This window comes from Spinacia oleracea, chromosome 4 (genome assembly GCF_020520425.1).
Source record: "Spinacia oleracea cultivar Varoflay chromosome 4, BTI_SOV_V1, whole genome shotgun sequence".
In the NCBI taxonomy this organism is placed as follows: Eukaryota; Viridiplantae; Streptophyta; class Magnoliopsida; order Caryophyllales; family Amaranthaceae; genus Spinacia; species Spinacia oleracea.
This window is the reverse complement of record NC_079490.1, coordinates 140864418-140877964: the sequence shown is the minus strand read 5'-3', so window position 1 is coordinate 140877964 and position 13547 is coordinate 140864418. Positions and strand designations below refer to the sequence as shown.

Sequence of the window (13547 nt, the reverse complement as noted above, 5' to 3'; positions counted from 1 at the left end):
GAAAAAAAAAGCACATCAAAAAGGAAAGTGAGTATAACAACAAAACTGAGGGGGTGTATGTAAGTAGAGTCAGTGGAGGTAAATTGGGTGGGATGAGACAATTTAGAAACGAAATATTAGGGCAAAGATTCTAACTGAAAACAATAATTTGAAATGGACAAGTAAAAGTAGGAACATAAAAGAAAAGGTTATTTCCAGATTCAATGCTCTTGATGTTCTTTTCCTTCTTCCATTTTCATTTTGCAATGGTGGATTAAAAAGTAAAAGTAGGAACATAAATATTCCATTTGTTTATCTGCAGCCATTGGCAATGAACTATGGTGGAACAATAGAACGACAGCTCCAAAAAGAATATTGGATGGTGTTGGGCAGAGTATTACCAATTAGAGCACAACAGAGTTTACTGGATTTTCGGATGGTGGAAATTGTAAGATGCATCCATGACGACATAGAAGAGGTATTTGATCTTGTAGAGGCTAAAAAGCCCGTCCTTGAACTGTTAGAAGTGCTGAAGGTCTGCTACATGCCGAATTTGAAGTACATATGGAAAGGGCACACTAAGTTTGTCATCTTGCAAAACCTTCGTGAAATAGTAGCTTTCAAATGCGCAGCCATTACATTTCTCTTCCCTCTATCTATGGTCCGGAATCTTCCATGCCTAGAATCTCTTATAGCTTCCGAATGCCCCCAGCTAGAACACATATTTCAAGATGACATAGGATCAGTGTCAAGGAATTCTCTTATAATTGCGCGTGATGATAGTGACGAAGATGTATGTGCTGGAGCAGTGACATGCTTGCCAAACTTGAAAAAAATCCTTGTAGAAGAATGTGGCAAGGTAAAATACTTGTTTCCCCTCTCTGTTGCTCAACACCTTCCAAGCCTTAAATGGTTGCATATACAACGATTATCCCAATTAGTGCACTTGTTCTACGAAGACCGAGAAGGGATATGTGTAGGGCACAATGAGAAGATCATTTTTCTCCCCAAGTTACAGGACATCCAACTCGACAACCTCCCTCGCCTCTCTAGCATCTGCCCACCAGGTTACATGTTAACAAGGATGTTTGGCGAGAACTGGAAGACTGAAGTATATGGTAGTTGGGGAAGAAATTTCTTCCTGATCAGAAATTGCCAGCCAGTCATCAGCAGATCAACCACCTTGTCTCAGTTGGTCAACCTATCTCACCTTTGTAGCTTTACACTGATTGATTCTGTGAGCCTGCTCAAGTGTCTTTTTGTTCGTAGCATGGCTCAAGCATTGTGCTCCCTCCAACATCTAGAGGTTGTCAATTGCAAGGAGTTGGAGTATCTAATTGAACCTGCAAATGACCAAGAACCTACTCTATTACGTCAGAATGACTCTTGGACTACATGCTTCCCTCGATTGCTGGCTCTACGTATAGTAGGGTGCAACAAATTAAAAACTGTGTTCCCTCTCTCCATATCTAGATCCCTTCCAGAACTGAGGTACTTTTACTTGAATGGATTGCCTGAATTGGAGGAGATTTTTACTGAGGATCGTAATGAAGAATATGTAAGATGCACCAAGTTCATCAAGCTCCCAGAACTGTTAAGGCTAACTCTTGCACAACTGCCGCGCTTGTCCCGCATGTGTCCTTTAGGTTATGCGGTATGCTGTCAAACACCTCTTGAATTTTTGGAGATAGGTGGGTGCCCTTTTATGGACAAAACTAATTGTTTCCCTCCTATATACAAATCCACCACAGTTGAACGACGTTATTCCATCAGGTAAGGAAAAGGTTCCATCAGAGGGATTTCAACCTATTGGGATTTGTATAAGAATTTGTACTTGTATCGGGACTTACAACTCGTTGGAAATATTTTTGAGAGGAGCTTCGTTCTCTTGTGGAGGCTTCCTTCTTGTATTATTTCTAGGGGTTTGCAACCCGGTATTTGAACTCGAAATGGGAATTTCGACCCGATTGGATTTTGTATATTTGTTCCGGAATTTGCAACCCGTTGGAACTATTTCGGGGGGATTTCAATCCATTGGATTTTGTACTATTTCTAGGGATTTTCAAACCATTGGATTTTGCACTATTTCTAGGGATTTTCAACCCGTTGGATTTTGAAAATCGGATTTGTATTATTCCCTAGGAGTTTCAACCCAAGATAGAATTTGGAGTATTTTAGGGGAATTTCAACCAATTGGATTTTGTACTATTTCTAGGGACCGTTGGAACTATTTCGGGGGGGATTTCAACCCATTGGATTTTGTATATTTTCAGGGATTTTCAACCCAATAAAAGAGTTAGAATTTATATTATTTCTAGGGATTTTCAACCCGTTGAAAATGTTTTTGGAATTTTGTATTTGGGAGCAATGTTAAGCGAGAATTTTTGTAATGAAAGAGAATTCAAAACTTGAGCTTGATTTGGAGTTTGAATTTGGAATTTGAAAAGAGGAATTTTGTATAGAAGATGAGGCTTTGAATTTGAATTTTGAAGGTGTTGGAACTTTTGAAACTTGAAAACCCGGCATTATGCTGCCATGGGTTTAGGCATTCGAGCTTAGGATTGGAACTCAATTTTGAAAGGTTTTGAATAGAGGTATGAAACTTGAAAATCCGGCATTACGCCATCGTGGATTTAGAAATTTGAATTTGAGATTTGAAAGTTTGACTTGAAAATCCCGCATTACGCCATCATGGATTTGGAAATTTGAACTTGAGTTTTAGGACATAGGACTTGGATTTGAAAGTTTGAATTGAAAATCCGGCATAACGACGCCGTTTGGCTTTTTGATACTTGAATTGGCAATTTGACTTTGAAAATCTGGCATTATAACGCCGTTGGATTGATTTTTGAAATTCGTGAGTTGGAATTTGACTTGAAAATCCGGCACTATAACGCCGTTGGATTGGAATTTGAATTTGGAATTTAAAATTTGGCTTGAAAATCCGGCATTATAACGCCGTTGTATTGGAATTTGAATTTGGTATTTGTGCGTGAGGCATGTTTAGGGGTTTTAAATCAAATGGAGTGACACTCCTAGAAGACCCTAAATCGGCGATTTTAGATGCATGAGGTTTGAATGATGCTCCTAGGGGTTAGGTTTCCTAGGTGGAGGCTAATGGTTTTGGCAAAGCTAGAACTCGAGGTTAGTCATTCACGCGTGCAAAGACGCCCACACAATGCACAAATAGCACGTTGTCACACTAACATGGATATGAATGCGACATGCAAAGTTCTCAACCTAAGGTCGGTCTAAGTTTTGTATGATGCAAGTGGTCGGCTTTGGGTGTCGAAAGGGTGCTTAAGAGGAGGATCCGACAACAACTATTTCACCTCCTCATGGGGGAGGTGTTGGTTGGCGGACGACCTCCATACTTGACGTCGGGAACGTCAAGCAAATACTAAGTTTCGGTAGGCGCGAAAATGGTCACACACTTTGCTCATGAACCGTATGGAGAATGGCCATTTCGTTACCCCCAGGCTAACCCGAATGTAGAACACATTCATGTTGGGCAAGGTAGAAATTCATTTTGCACAAGTATGGTTTTTGAAAATATGCATGCCATGCTTAGAAATCACAATTATACTCGAATATTGTACTTGAAAAGCTTGTTTTTCCGCATTCGTTCTCGAGGTTTGAGAGCGTTCTTCGAAATTCAAAATCTGAACTAAACTCCCACTTGAATACTTGAGCAGAATGGGTAGCCAGCCACTGGAAGCCACTGTGCTGAATGCAGGCAGCAGCGCCTGGCACAGGGCCTGCGCCCAGCGCTACTGCTGGCATTCAGAACTTGAGCGTAGCAGTGGCAGGCTGCTCATGGGCTTCTCGCATAATCGAATTGGAATTTAGAACTCCTTAGTGGAGATCGACGCCAGATTGTAGGGGGGTGTTATTTTCGCATGTTGTATACGAGTTTTGAGATTTTGAATTTCGAATGAGTCGGCACCAAATATGTTTAAGGGTCTAGTTTGGAAAGACCTTAGTATGGCTCTTGTTGGATAAGGCAATGAATCTTGAAACCGGAAGGGTGAGATCCGGGCACGGGAACGAACCGGTTATTTAGCAAGCTTTTAAATACATTCGCATACAAGACAAGGATCGTTTTCGTGAAATCCTAATCATGACACTAAGCCGGTTGAAACATGCATTAGAACATTGTAATTGCTACTTGTACATGGTCACTTTGCTTGAAAGTCACTTAAAGGAACCTAAGGCCGGTTTGTCCAAAAATTATCTTTGTTAAGCGTGATGTAACCTTTGTATATTGTTGTATTTAGCATGTTGGGTGATGAAAGCAATAAACATGTAAAGAATCATCACAAGATAGTAGGAATTATTGAAATGCGTACAAAACCACATCAGCTTAAAAAGGTGAGTAAAGAGTGCGGAATTGAAATAGCAAGCATGTAGAATAAATGTGCAATATTGAAAGTGCGTTATTGAAAGTGGGATATTGAAATTGTTGTATTGAAAGTGTGTTATTGAAATTGCGGTATTGAAAGTGCGTTATTGAAATAACGATATTGAAAGTGCAGTATTGAAATGACGATGTTGAAATTGTATTATTGTACTTGAGATCCGAACGCCAAACAACTACTTAATATAAGTGTGTCCGACACGGATTCAATTCTCTAAAAATCTCAACTTTAGATGAGTTGCTCATCATAAAGTGTCCTTGATTATGACTATTGAAATAGAACTTGAATACTGAACTTAAATATTGAAAAGGGAGGTTCAACATCAAAGATTAAGAAGTTTCATGTTAGAAAAATCTCATCTTTAACATACTCCATGATTTGAAATGTTCTAGTTTAAAGAGAGTTTGATCTTCTCTAAACATCATTGAACTTGAATATTGAAATTTGTATTTGGAACTTGAATGTTCTCATGTTCTAGTTTAGAAAAGGAATTGCACTTTTCATAAACATCCTTGAAGGCTTGAACTTATAAAAAGGTTTGGATTTTGTAAAATTGTATGATTGTTGTAAGGAATACTTTCAAGAATAAAAGCATCAACTTACTAATCATTTTTGAAATCAAAGCTTGAATCTTGCATGTTATTATTGAAGAGGTGCTTGAAAAATCATTTGGGAAGAATTTCAAGAATGAAATCTCCCCAAAGATGGCACTTTTGATATGTTTCTTAGTTAGTCATGAGCATGAACTCAAATGACAACATCCTTGGAATTGTATTTAGAAACGTAGAAGAATAGAAAGCATCATAATGATTTGATTAGGGATTCGGAATTACCTATTTAGGATTAGGTTAGTTTTCCGATTAGTGCTCCCAATTGCTTAAATATTTTAGAAATTGTATTGGAAATTGTAGCTTTGGAAACTTGAATTTTGTGTTGGAATTTGATAGGAAAATTTGTGATTACGTCGTTGCACTGAAAATCTGCCTCCCCATTTGGTGTTGAAATGAGGGTTTATATAGGAGATTAGGCGGCTAAACGCCAAGACACGTCAGCGCCCAGCGTAGGTCCAGCGCCTGGCGCTGGTGACGTGTCCCAGGTTCCGCCAAAATAAAGACGATAACACCGTCCTTGGTTTGTCTTGTAGTGTTGTACCTTTGTACGATTTGTACGAATTTGGCACGTAGTGTTTGCTTGGAGGTTAAGGCTTGGGTTTGCGTCTAAAAACACACATTTTTTGAATTCGGGTTTCGTGTTTGGACTCGGTTTTACAGGACGGGGTCCGGCATGCTCGGTTTTGTGGGTTGGCGCCCGATTTTGGATTGCTTAATGTCATTTTGACTGGAAATGACCTAGTAAAACCAATGGAGAGGTCCATTGGGTGAGACTGTGTTTAGATTTTGAATTTGATTTTTGTACTGAGTTCCGAAATGGGAACGGGCTCGGGAATTGGACTTTGGATTTTGGATTTTGAATTTTGGAATATATTTTAGCAATTGGGACTTCCGCACGGAGTTGCACAAACCACCTAGCAATGATAATAGTATCGTCATCATCCCATTAGGGGAGACACAAATTAGGTGTCTACAATTACACTCTTTGGTGTTGTGGCCGAAGTCATCGTGGAACTCGCACCACTTGTTTCTGTTTCTGTGAAGGGGGTTGGATCTGAGTTTGCCTGGCTTTTCCATTTCTCATCATGCTTGTGGAGGCTGTAAATCTATTTTCGGGGAAGAGAGAGTGGAGTGTTGTTGGTGTACTTGGGTTGAAGTTCACCCTTTTTCCCTTCTTTCTTCGGGCTTCCGTCTCTCGCACCTTGCTTCTCTTTTCCTTTTCTTGAGCCGCCATCAGGCTTGCTCTATTTGCTTTTGTATCCTTCGGCTCCGAGGAACCTTTCAATTTTGCAGCCGCCTTGTTGAAATCTTTGGTTCTGAAAAACGCATCTGCCATTTGGAGTACGGCAGCTAATTTGGTGGGGTTCTTCATTGACAGTTTATCACAGAACCTTCCCTCCTGGAGTGCGTGCTTTAAAGAGAAGATTGCCACATCGGGCTGCAAATTTGGGATGTTGGTTGATTCTTTCATTAATCTGGCCATGAAGTCTCTAAGGATCTCACCTCTCTCTTGCTGAATTGAGGCCAGTTCAGCGGTGGTTTGCTCGAAGCGATTGTTGCTGACGAACTGCACACATAATTTTTCACTCAGATCTTTGAAGTTGTCGACCGATCCCTTCGGCAGCGATCTGAACCATTCTCCCGCCACTCCAGTTAGCGTGGTTGGAAAATACTTGCACCAACAAGCTTTGGATTGAGGGATCAAGAACATCTGCTGCTCGTAGGAGATTACGTGGTCTCTTGGATCAGTGGTTCCGTTGTATGTTAGGTGCGCCGGCAGCCTAACCTTCGGGATCTCCTCCATTACCAGCTCTTCGATGAATGGGGAGGATGTTGGAGCCATAATTTTCCTCCCTAGCCTCGCTCTGATTCCTCCACTCCTCGAGGCCTCGGCACGAGAAGGTTCGGGAGTGCGTCGGGGGCTAGGGGTTATGTCGTGCCTCCTTCTTCTTCCAGCGGCTCGGCTACTAGTCTCAGGCCGGTCACTGGATTTGCTCGAATCACCAATCCTCCCGTGAACCGAAGGCCTCAACCTACTAAGCATGGAGCTTCGGATCCAAGTGTGTTGACTTGTAGTTTTGCTTCGAAAAGTTTGTGGGGTGGGAAATCTGAACCACTTCGGTTGCTGTTAAGCCCTTTCTTGGGTGTCCCATGTACTTTCCACCCACCTTGACGTCAGATGAGTTCCTGACAAGGGTGGGAGTGTTTGGTCAGATCTAGGGATTTCTCCGCTAGGTGGCGGTTCCAGGTCTATCTGTCGCCTCGTCCTCCTTTGTTCGCGGCGGTCATTTTCCAAGTTTGTTCCTTTCCGTTGAAGAGGAAGTTTTGCATTATGGTTATAGCCGCGACGAGTTCCTCCCGCGTAGGGATTGGAGGTATAGAAGTCACTGCGGTATTGGCCCTGCTCGGCTATGACCGTGCCTCTGACCGTGGGTGCGCCTCTGATCGAGGACGCACCTCTGCTCAGGACTCTGAGTCCTTGTGAACTCTAACGTTATCATTATCCATTTTTTGAGTAAAATTAATTGATTTCTCAAGGCTTTGAAGTATCTTCCCCACAAACGGCGCCAAATTGTTCCGGTGTTGAAACAATGGGATTCGGATGAAGGCACTATTCGTTGATTTGGAAGATTTTGCTTGTGTGATTGAGTTGTGTCCAAAAATACCTGCACAATGAACAAAGTAACTGGCCTCGGAGGTGTTCCGAGGAAAGCCCCTCCGATGCCTAAGTAAGTACTTGGTTCGGATTCTATTGATAATTTTCTAGAGTAGTGTTAATGCAATAAATTGGGCGTACTTTGAGGTGTGAGCCTTGGCGGCTTATTTATAGTGTTTGTGTAGTAAATTCCCTATAGGTCATTTATTACTTGATGGGCCTTGGGCCATGTGGATGGTTGATTAGCCTTTGAGGGGTGAATGACTTGTATGTTGTTGTTGAATCCATTTGGGCTTTTGAGCTGTTGGTCCAACTGGGAGCCAATTGAAAACCCAAATAGCAAGTATGTATGCTGAGATTCCACCCTTTTATGCTTTCCTTTATTTGTCTTCCGAAGAAGAACAATGCCTCTGTCTGTATTGTTGACTTGTTGTCTTTATCAGATCCATACAGTGAACGTGTGGCGACATGACCAAGTTTTCGTCTGTCCTTAATATGCTTCAATAGACAATACCAAGTTTTCGACTTGTTAGTGCAATAGTTGTACGCAGAACGAAAAATTATGGATATTAAGCATAGTTCAAAGATAGTGATATTAAAACTGTCACACTATAGCCTGTATAGGATGAAAGCTAGTACAAGATCTTTCATGGTTCAGCTAATTAAAAATCCTGAATATATTTCTCATATGCTGCTGAAACGTGATTAGCCATACAACCCATAACTATTACCAGCGTGGAAAGTAAAGCCTACGGTGCAAGCATTAAGCATATATATGGAGGAAGTTTAGGTTGAATAAACAGCTCTAAGTGTAGTGAAGGGCCAAATTCTAGCTTTTAGGTCAATTCCACTATACGTCAAGACTGTCTTCTTGTAACAAACCCTTTTAACTGCTTTATCAAAACTAACAATTGTCATGATTGTGTACATATATAACTTACAGAGGAATAATTGCAAGTAAGTACAGAAGGAATGTTAACTAAAGATGTGGCCGGCCTGGAGATTTGCGAGATTGGATTCTAGCATCGTTGCATGATACAGACTCCAGCTTCAAGCTAGGCCTCTTCAAGACTTAGGGAGTATACTTGCACATAGTGACATGCATTGTAGTGTAACGTTATGAAATTGTCCTGATTATCATACCAAATTTATCTCTATATTCTGAAAAACGCCAACCAGACAGTTTCGTTTTCTGTGTTTTAGGATAACAACACAATTATGTATACTGATGGCAAGTCTTAGCAGTAGGACAGCTAAATATATATGGATGATCATAAATCATAATGCATGTTTACTAGTGCCAACCATATAATCTTTTCCCGGATACCTTTTTTCTTGGCAACGGGGCAGCTAAGTACTTAGTATTTATTACCACCTACCAAGCATATCGTAAAGGTTGAAATAACTAAGGAAAAACTCCATCTTAGTTAACTAGAAAGATATTTTATTGTCATAAATATAGCTCAGAATTAGAGTAGATTGTTGATATGATAAACTACTGGTTTCTGTTCCAAAACCATATGGCTCGTGCATCAATAAGCTTCTGCACCAGTTCTCCGCGAATTTGAAGGCCAATAACATCATTTGCTCCACCAATGAAGACCCCTCCAATGAAGATGGCTGGCACGCTTGGAGTCTGCACCACAATCTGATCAAGGGCATTTTCAACTTCTTGTCCATTGGGTAATTGATTCAGCTCATAAACTACAGGATTTGCGCCATAGCTAGTAAACAGCTGCTTCATGGAATGGCTAATAGGATCTGAATTATTCCTGCTAAAAATAACCACCGGCTTTTCATCCACCAGCGGCCTTATGGTATCCATCACCACAATTAAGACTAAGAAAATTAACCTGGCCTCTGTTTTCTATCTATTTTTGTTACTTAGACAACCTTGGATATGTATTTATATAGACCACAGAGAGAGATAGAGAGAGCTGTATCTCACATTCTTACTGTCATTTTACTGAAAATACGAGGGATATGTTATTATTCTTCAACTGATAAGGCAAAGGAGCCTTTTGCGATTCTGTTATTTTACCTAATTTTAATTCTTCTGACAATAACATTAACATAGCTGATCATGTCTTCAGATTATAACCTGCACTGAGTAAAATTCTGAAAGACTCTCCAATAATTCTTACTGGTATGAGTGTCAGTGCTATGGTTGAACGAATATCAGCTTAATATTGGGCAATTATGATTCAGTAGGGAAAAAATGTCACTCAACAGACGAGAAAGTAGAGATTTAGTGGTTGCTTAACCACAGAAAAGTACCCTGCAACCTTAATTAATGAGATGACCAAAGGTATTTTGTGATGGGTATTTGCAGATTCTTTGCGAGGCAAAGTGCAAAATGCTGCGAGACAGAACCAGTGGTTTCAAGATTGCTCGAATAACTTGAAATGAAGCTCTACAAGAAGCGAAAGGTCAATAGTAGATTCGAACTTGATGAGAAGAAGACACATAATAATAGATAAAGGAAAGAAGAACAGATAAGGATTTAAAGATTGAGGAATATATGAAACTGAATAGCTGTACAAATAATAAGTACGGATGCAGATGCTATTTTGAGAAGTCTGGTCCATAATAAGCATATAGTAATATGGAAAGGAAGTCTACTCATCATATCTTACTATAGAGGCCATCTTAAAGTAGCTGTCTCAATTCTCCAGTAATATTCGGACGGTGAGCTAAGATAAAGATAGATATAATATGGAGCTACAAACACACATTCACTCTTCACCTCATATTGTGCACGTATATGGTGACCGGAAAAAGGAATGTACAACTTGCAGTATGCTAGAAGGACAGATCGAGCTTTATACCTTTTCGAGTACCTATTTCTTATCCTTAACCACGGAAAAAGGGGCTTTTTATCAAATTATACCTTCATTTTACAGAATGCAAAATCATGGGACACCTACAAACCAGCCTCACTAGTCACTAGGGCCAAAACTGCCTTCACTGGCTTCTTCTTTTCCCCAAAGAGAGAAAACTTCGTCTTAAATTTCTGATAAATCCCCGAAAACAAATGTTAGTATATAATATATTGTTGGCTTCATCTTAATATATATTTTTAAAATATTAATATTTTTTTAAGTTTTTATAATATGTAATTAAAGAAATTGGTGGTCAAAGTTGTGCATTGGCAAGCGTGTCCGGAAACAGGTCGAGTATTAAGGGACAGGGGGAGTTGTTTCACATAGTCATTACAGAGGCTGAACTTATTACTGGATTTCAATTAATCCATAGATGTTATAGAGCTGAATACCATAATTACACTTTATACAGCACGTCAGCACTTGTCCTTTTTTATACACTTAATATGATGAACAGTATGAAAGTTCACGTACTCAAGTGCATAACTCTAGAAGTGCAACAATAAAGTTTGCATTTTCTCAGACGTATATGGTAAACTTATCTATTGAGGAAATTTCAAATGTACCTATGTACGTATTATAGGTGAACTTTTCACAATTTTTACAGAAATCCTTCTGTTACCACCTTTTTTTTCTTTGAACCTTTCTGTTAGAACTGAGAGAAGTGAAAATCATGTATAGCAAATTCCAGCAATGTATTTTAAAAGTACTTCTATCATGTAAACTGACTTATCCTCCATTCATCAGTATTAAGTGATCAGGTGTTCAATCGACATCCAGTGTAAACAGTGGCGGATCAAAGATTTTATGGGTGGTGTCACCACCACGTCAACAAACCTAATACTATCACTAACTTAATGAATGAATTAAAAAAGAAATTACCAATTGCCTGTTGGTTTAGTGGTAATTGGGCTGAACTTGGTAGGGAGGACCCGTGTTCGATCCTCCGCAACAACAATTAGAAGGATACTGGAACCTATCCACTCAGAACTCGCCCCGAATCCGAATTAGCCCTAAGGTGAAACGGGTACTAACACCAAAAAAATTAAAAAGGAAATCTAATAAGTGATAAATATTCATATTACAAACATACTTACTTCAAAAATATTAGGAAAATTGGTCAGAAAGGACCTTTTATAGTTCAAAAATTGTGATAAAAGACCTTTTAAAAAAAACGTTGTGAGAAAGGGCCTAATTCAAGTTTTTTGTTGTGAATAAGGACCAAAATCCATTTACCGGTGGTCAGTGCCAATTTTCCGGCATTGACTAGCACGTGGCCGGCACGTGACTCATTTTTAACCCAAAAAAAAATCCAAATTTATTGTACACCAAGATAACTTTTATGCAGTTTTTTTGTAACTTTTACCTACTTTTTTGTAACTTTTATATTGTAAAAAGTTGATAGATAAACATTTTAAAGGGTTAAATTATTAATTTATACATTATTAGTGATTTTGAAGAAATAATTTTTATTCAAATGAAAATATTTATCACTAAAAAATAGATAACTTTTACATATATAAATGTAACTTTTAAGCATTTTAAGTCAACTTTTACTCCGGTGTACAATAAATATTTATTGTATACTCCGTACCACTTATAAATAAGAATTTGTGAACTTTAAATTGTAACTTTAGACGTGACACATATACGTTTCTATAAACGTCTTGTAATATATTAGTATAGATTAGAGCTGTCAAAATTTGACCCGACCCGAAAAACCGACCTGAATCGACCTGTATTTTTAAGGACCCGTACCCGACCCGAGACCCGAAATTTTGTTAAAATAGGGAACCCGTAACCCGACCGTATCCAACCCATTAAAACCGACGACCGATTTCAACCCGATAATGCATGACCCGGACCCGAACCTGAGACCCCACCGAAATATAACCGATAACAAAAATGAGTCAGCTTACCCGACCGAATAATGACCCGAACCCGATTCAACACCCGACCCGATGTCAACCCGAAACCGATTATAACCCGATGAAACCTGTTATTGGCTCAATTCGTGACAACCCGTTACCTGAATTTACGCTACATGTTGACAACCCGATTTGTCATTGACCTAACTAAATAATAACTTAAATCAAGTTAATATTATTTTTTATAATTACCTAATCTAGAACAAGTGAAAAGCGTTAAACCAAATTTAACCAAATTTATAAAAGTTAATTATAAGGTTAATACTTGACTAGACCTGATAGCTATCTCACCCGGTCTTAGCCCGTGCACGATAGTGAACCCGACCTGACTTTTAACCAACCCGGTAATTATCTGATCCGAACTTGACCCGACTCGTTAAGACCCGAACCCATAATTGTACCCGACTATAAAAAGACCCGACCCGAACCCGACCTATACCGAAACGGAAAATACCCGACATGACCCGACAAATTTTCAACCTGACCGAACCCGACCTGAACCCAGTGATAAATTGACCCGACCAGATCATGACCCGAGACCCGAGATAACCAGACCTGGACCCGACTCGAGTAACCGTTTTAACAGCTCTAGTATAGATTATGTTCCTATTATAGTATGGCAGATGAGGCAAATCACTCAGCAGCATACATTCGTCCCCAAACCATTTTCTGTCAGATCGAAAATGATTGCAAAACTCGTGAAAGTTTCGAAGTATGATTATGGGCTAGGTAAAAAAGGGGTCCACTGGGCCTTTCTTTCATTCCTCCACTTAATTAGGGACATTCCTAGCCCTATTGGATTAGTTAGAAAGCCCAACTTACCAACTTAACCATATCATAATTCATAAAGCATCTTTGTGAATGAGAAAAGGTTTGCAAGAGTTATCCTTGCATCCCATATTGAGATTCTCATCCAACCTACTGAAAGCAAATGTAAAAAGCAAGATAAGCTCGAGGGTAAGACGATATCAGTAGAAGGTGTTTTTGAGAGTTTATATATATATGTAGCAGAAAATTAGTTCTCACAAGGAATGTCTGCTTGCTTGATTTTTAACGGTTATAAACAAACGTAT

The 13547-nt window shown here is 39.4% G+C and overlaps 3 protein-coding genes across 4 annotated transcripts in view; 1 reads left to right on the top strand and 2 right to left on the bottom strand.

Moving 5' to 3' along the window:
* Positions 1-2028, top strand: part of LOC110805708 (disease resistance protein At4g27190) — a 50175-nt gene extending 48147 nt beyond the window's left edge. For both annotated transcript variants that reach the window (XM_022011333.2, XM_056826832.1), the window contains exon 7: positions 302-2028. In XM_022011333.2, coding sequence (XP_021867025.2) covers positions 302-1756 — 1455 coding nt within the window. In that variant the 3' untranslated portion in view covers positions 1757-2028. The remainder of the gene's footprint in view (positions 1-301) is intronic.
* A 3983-nt stretch (positions 2029-6011) lies between these two features.
* Positions 6012-6851, bottom strand: LOC110805710 (uncharacterized). Its single transcript, XM_022011334.2, has one exon. The coding sequence runs from the start codon at positions 6849-6851 to the stop codon at positions 6012-6014; it is 840 nt and encodes a 279-aa protein (XP_021867026.2).
* A 2240-nt stretch (positions 6852-9091) lies between these two features.
* On the bottom strand, positions 9092-9831 carry LOC110805707 (monothiol glutaredoxin-S6-like). The gene has a single exon (XM_022011332.2). It carries the CDS (start codon positions 9487-9489, stop codon positions 9160-9162), a length of 330 nt encoding a protein of 109 aa, XP_021867024.1. The 5' UTR covers positions 9490-9831; the 3' UTR covers positions 9092-9159.
* Between the last annotated feature and the right edge of the window lie 3716 nt (positions 9832-13547).

What these genes read in the sequence shown, in the direction of transcription:
- LOC110805707 (XM_022011332.2), bottom strand. Translation starts at nt 9,489, where the DNA reads ATGGATACCATAAGGCCGCTGGTGGATGAAAAGCCGGTGGTTATTTTT.
- LOC110805710 (XM_022011334.2), bottom strand. Translation starts at nt 6,851, where the DNA reads ATGGCTCCAACATCCTCCCCATTCATCGAAGAGCTGGTAATGGAGGAG.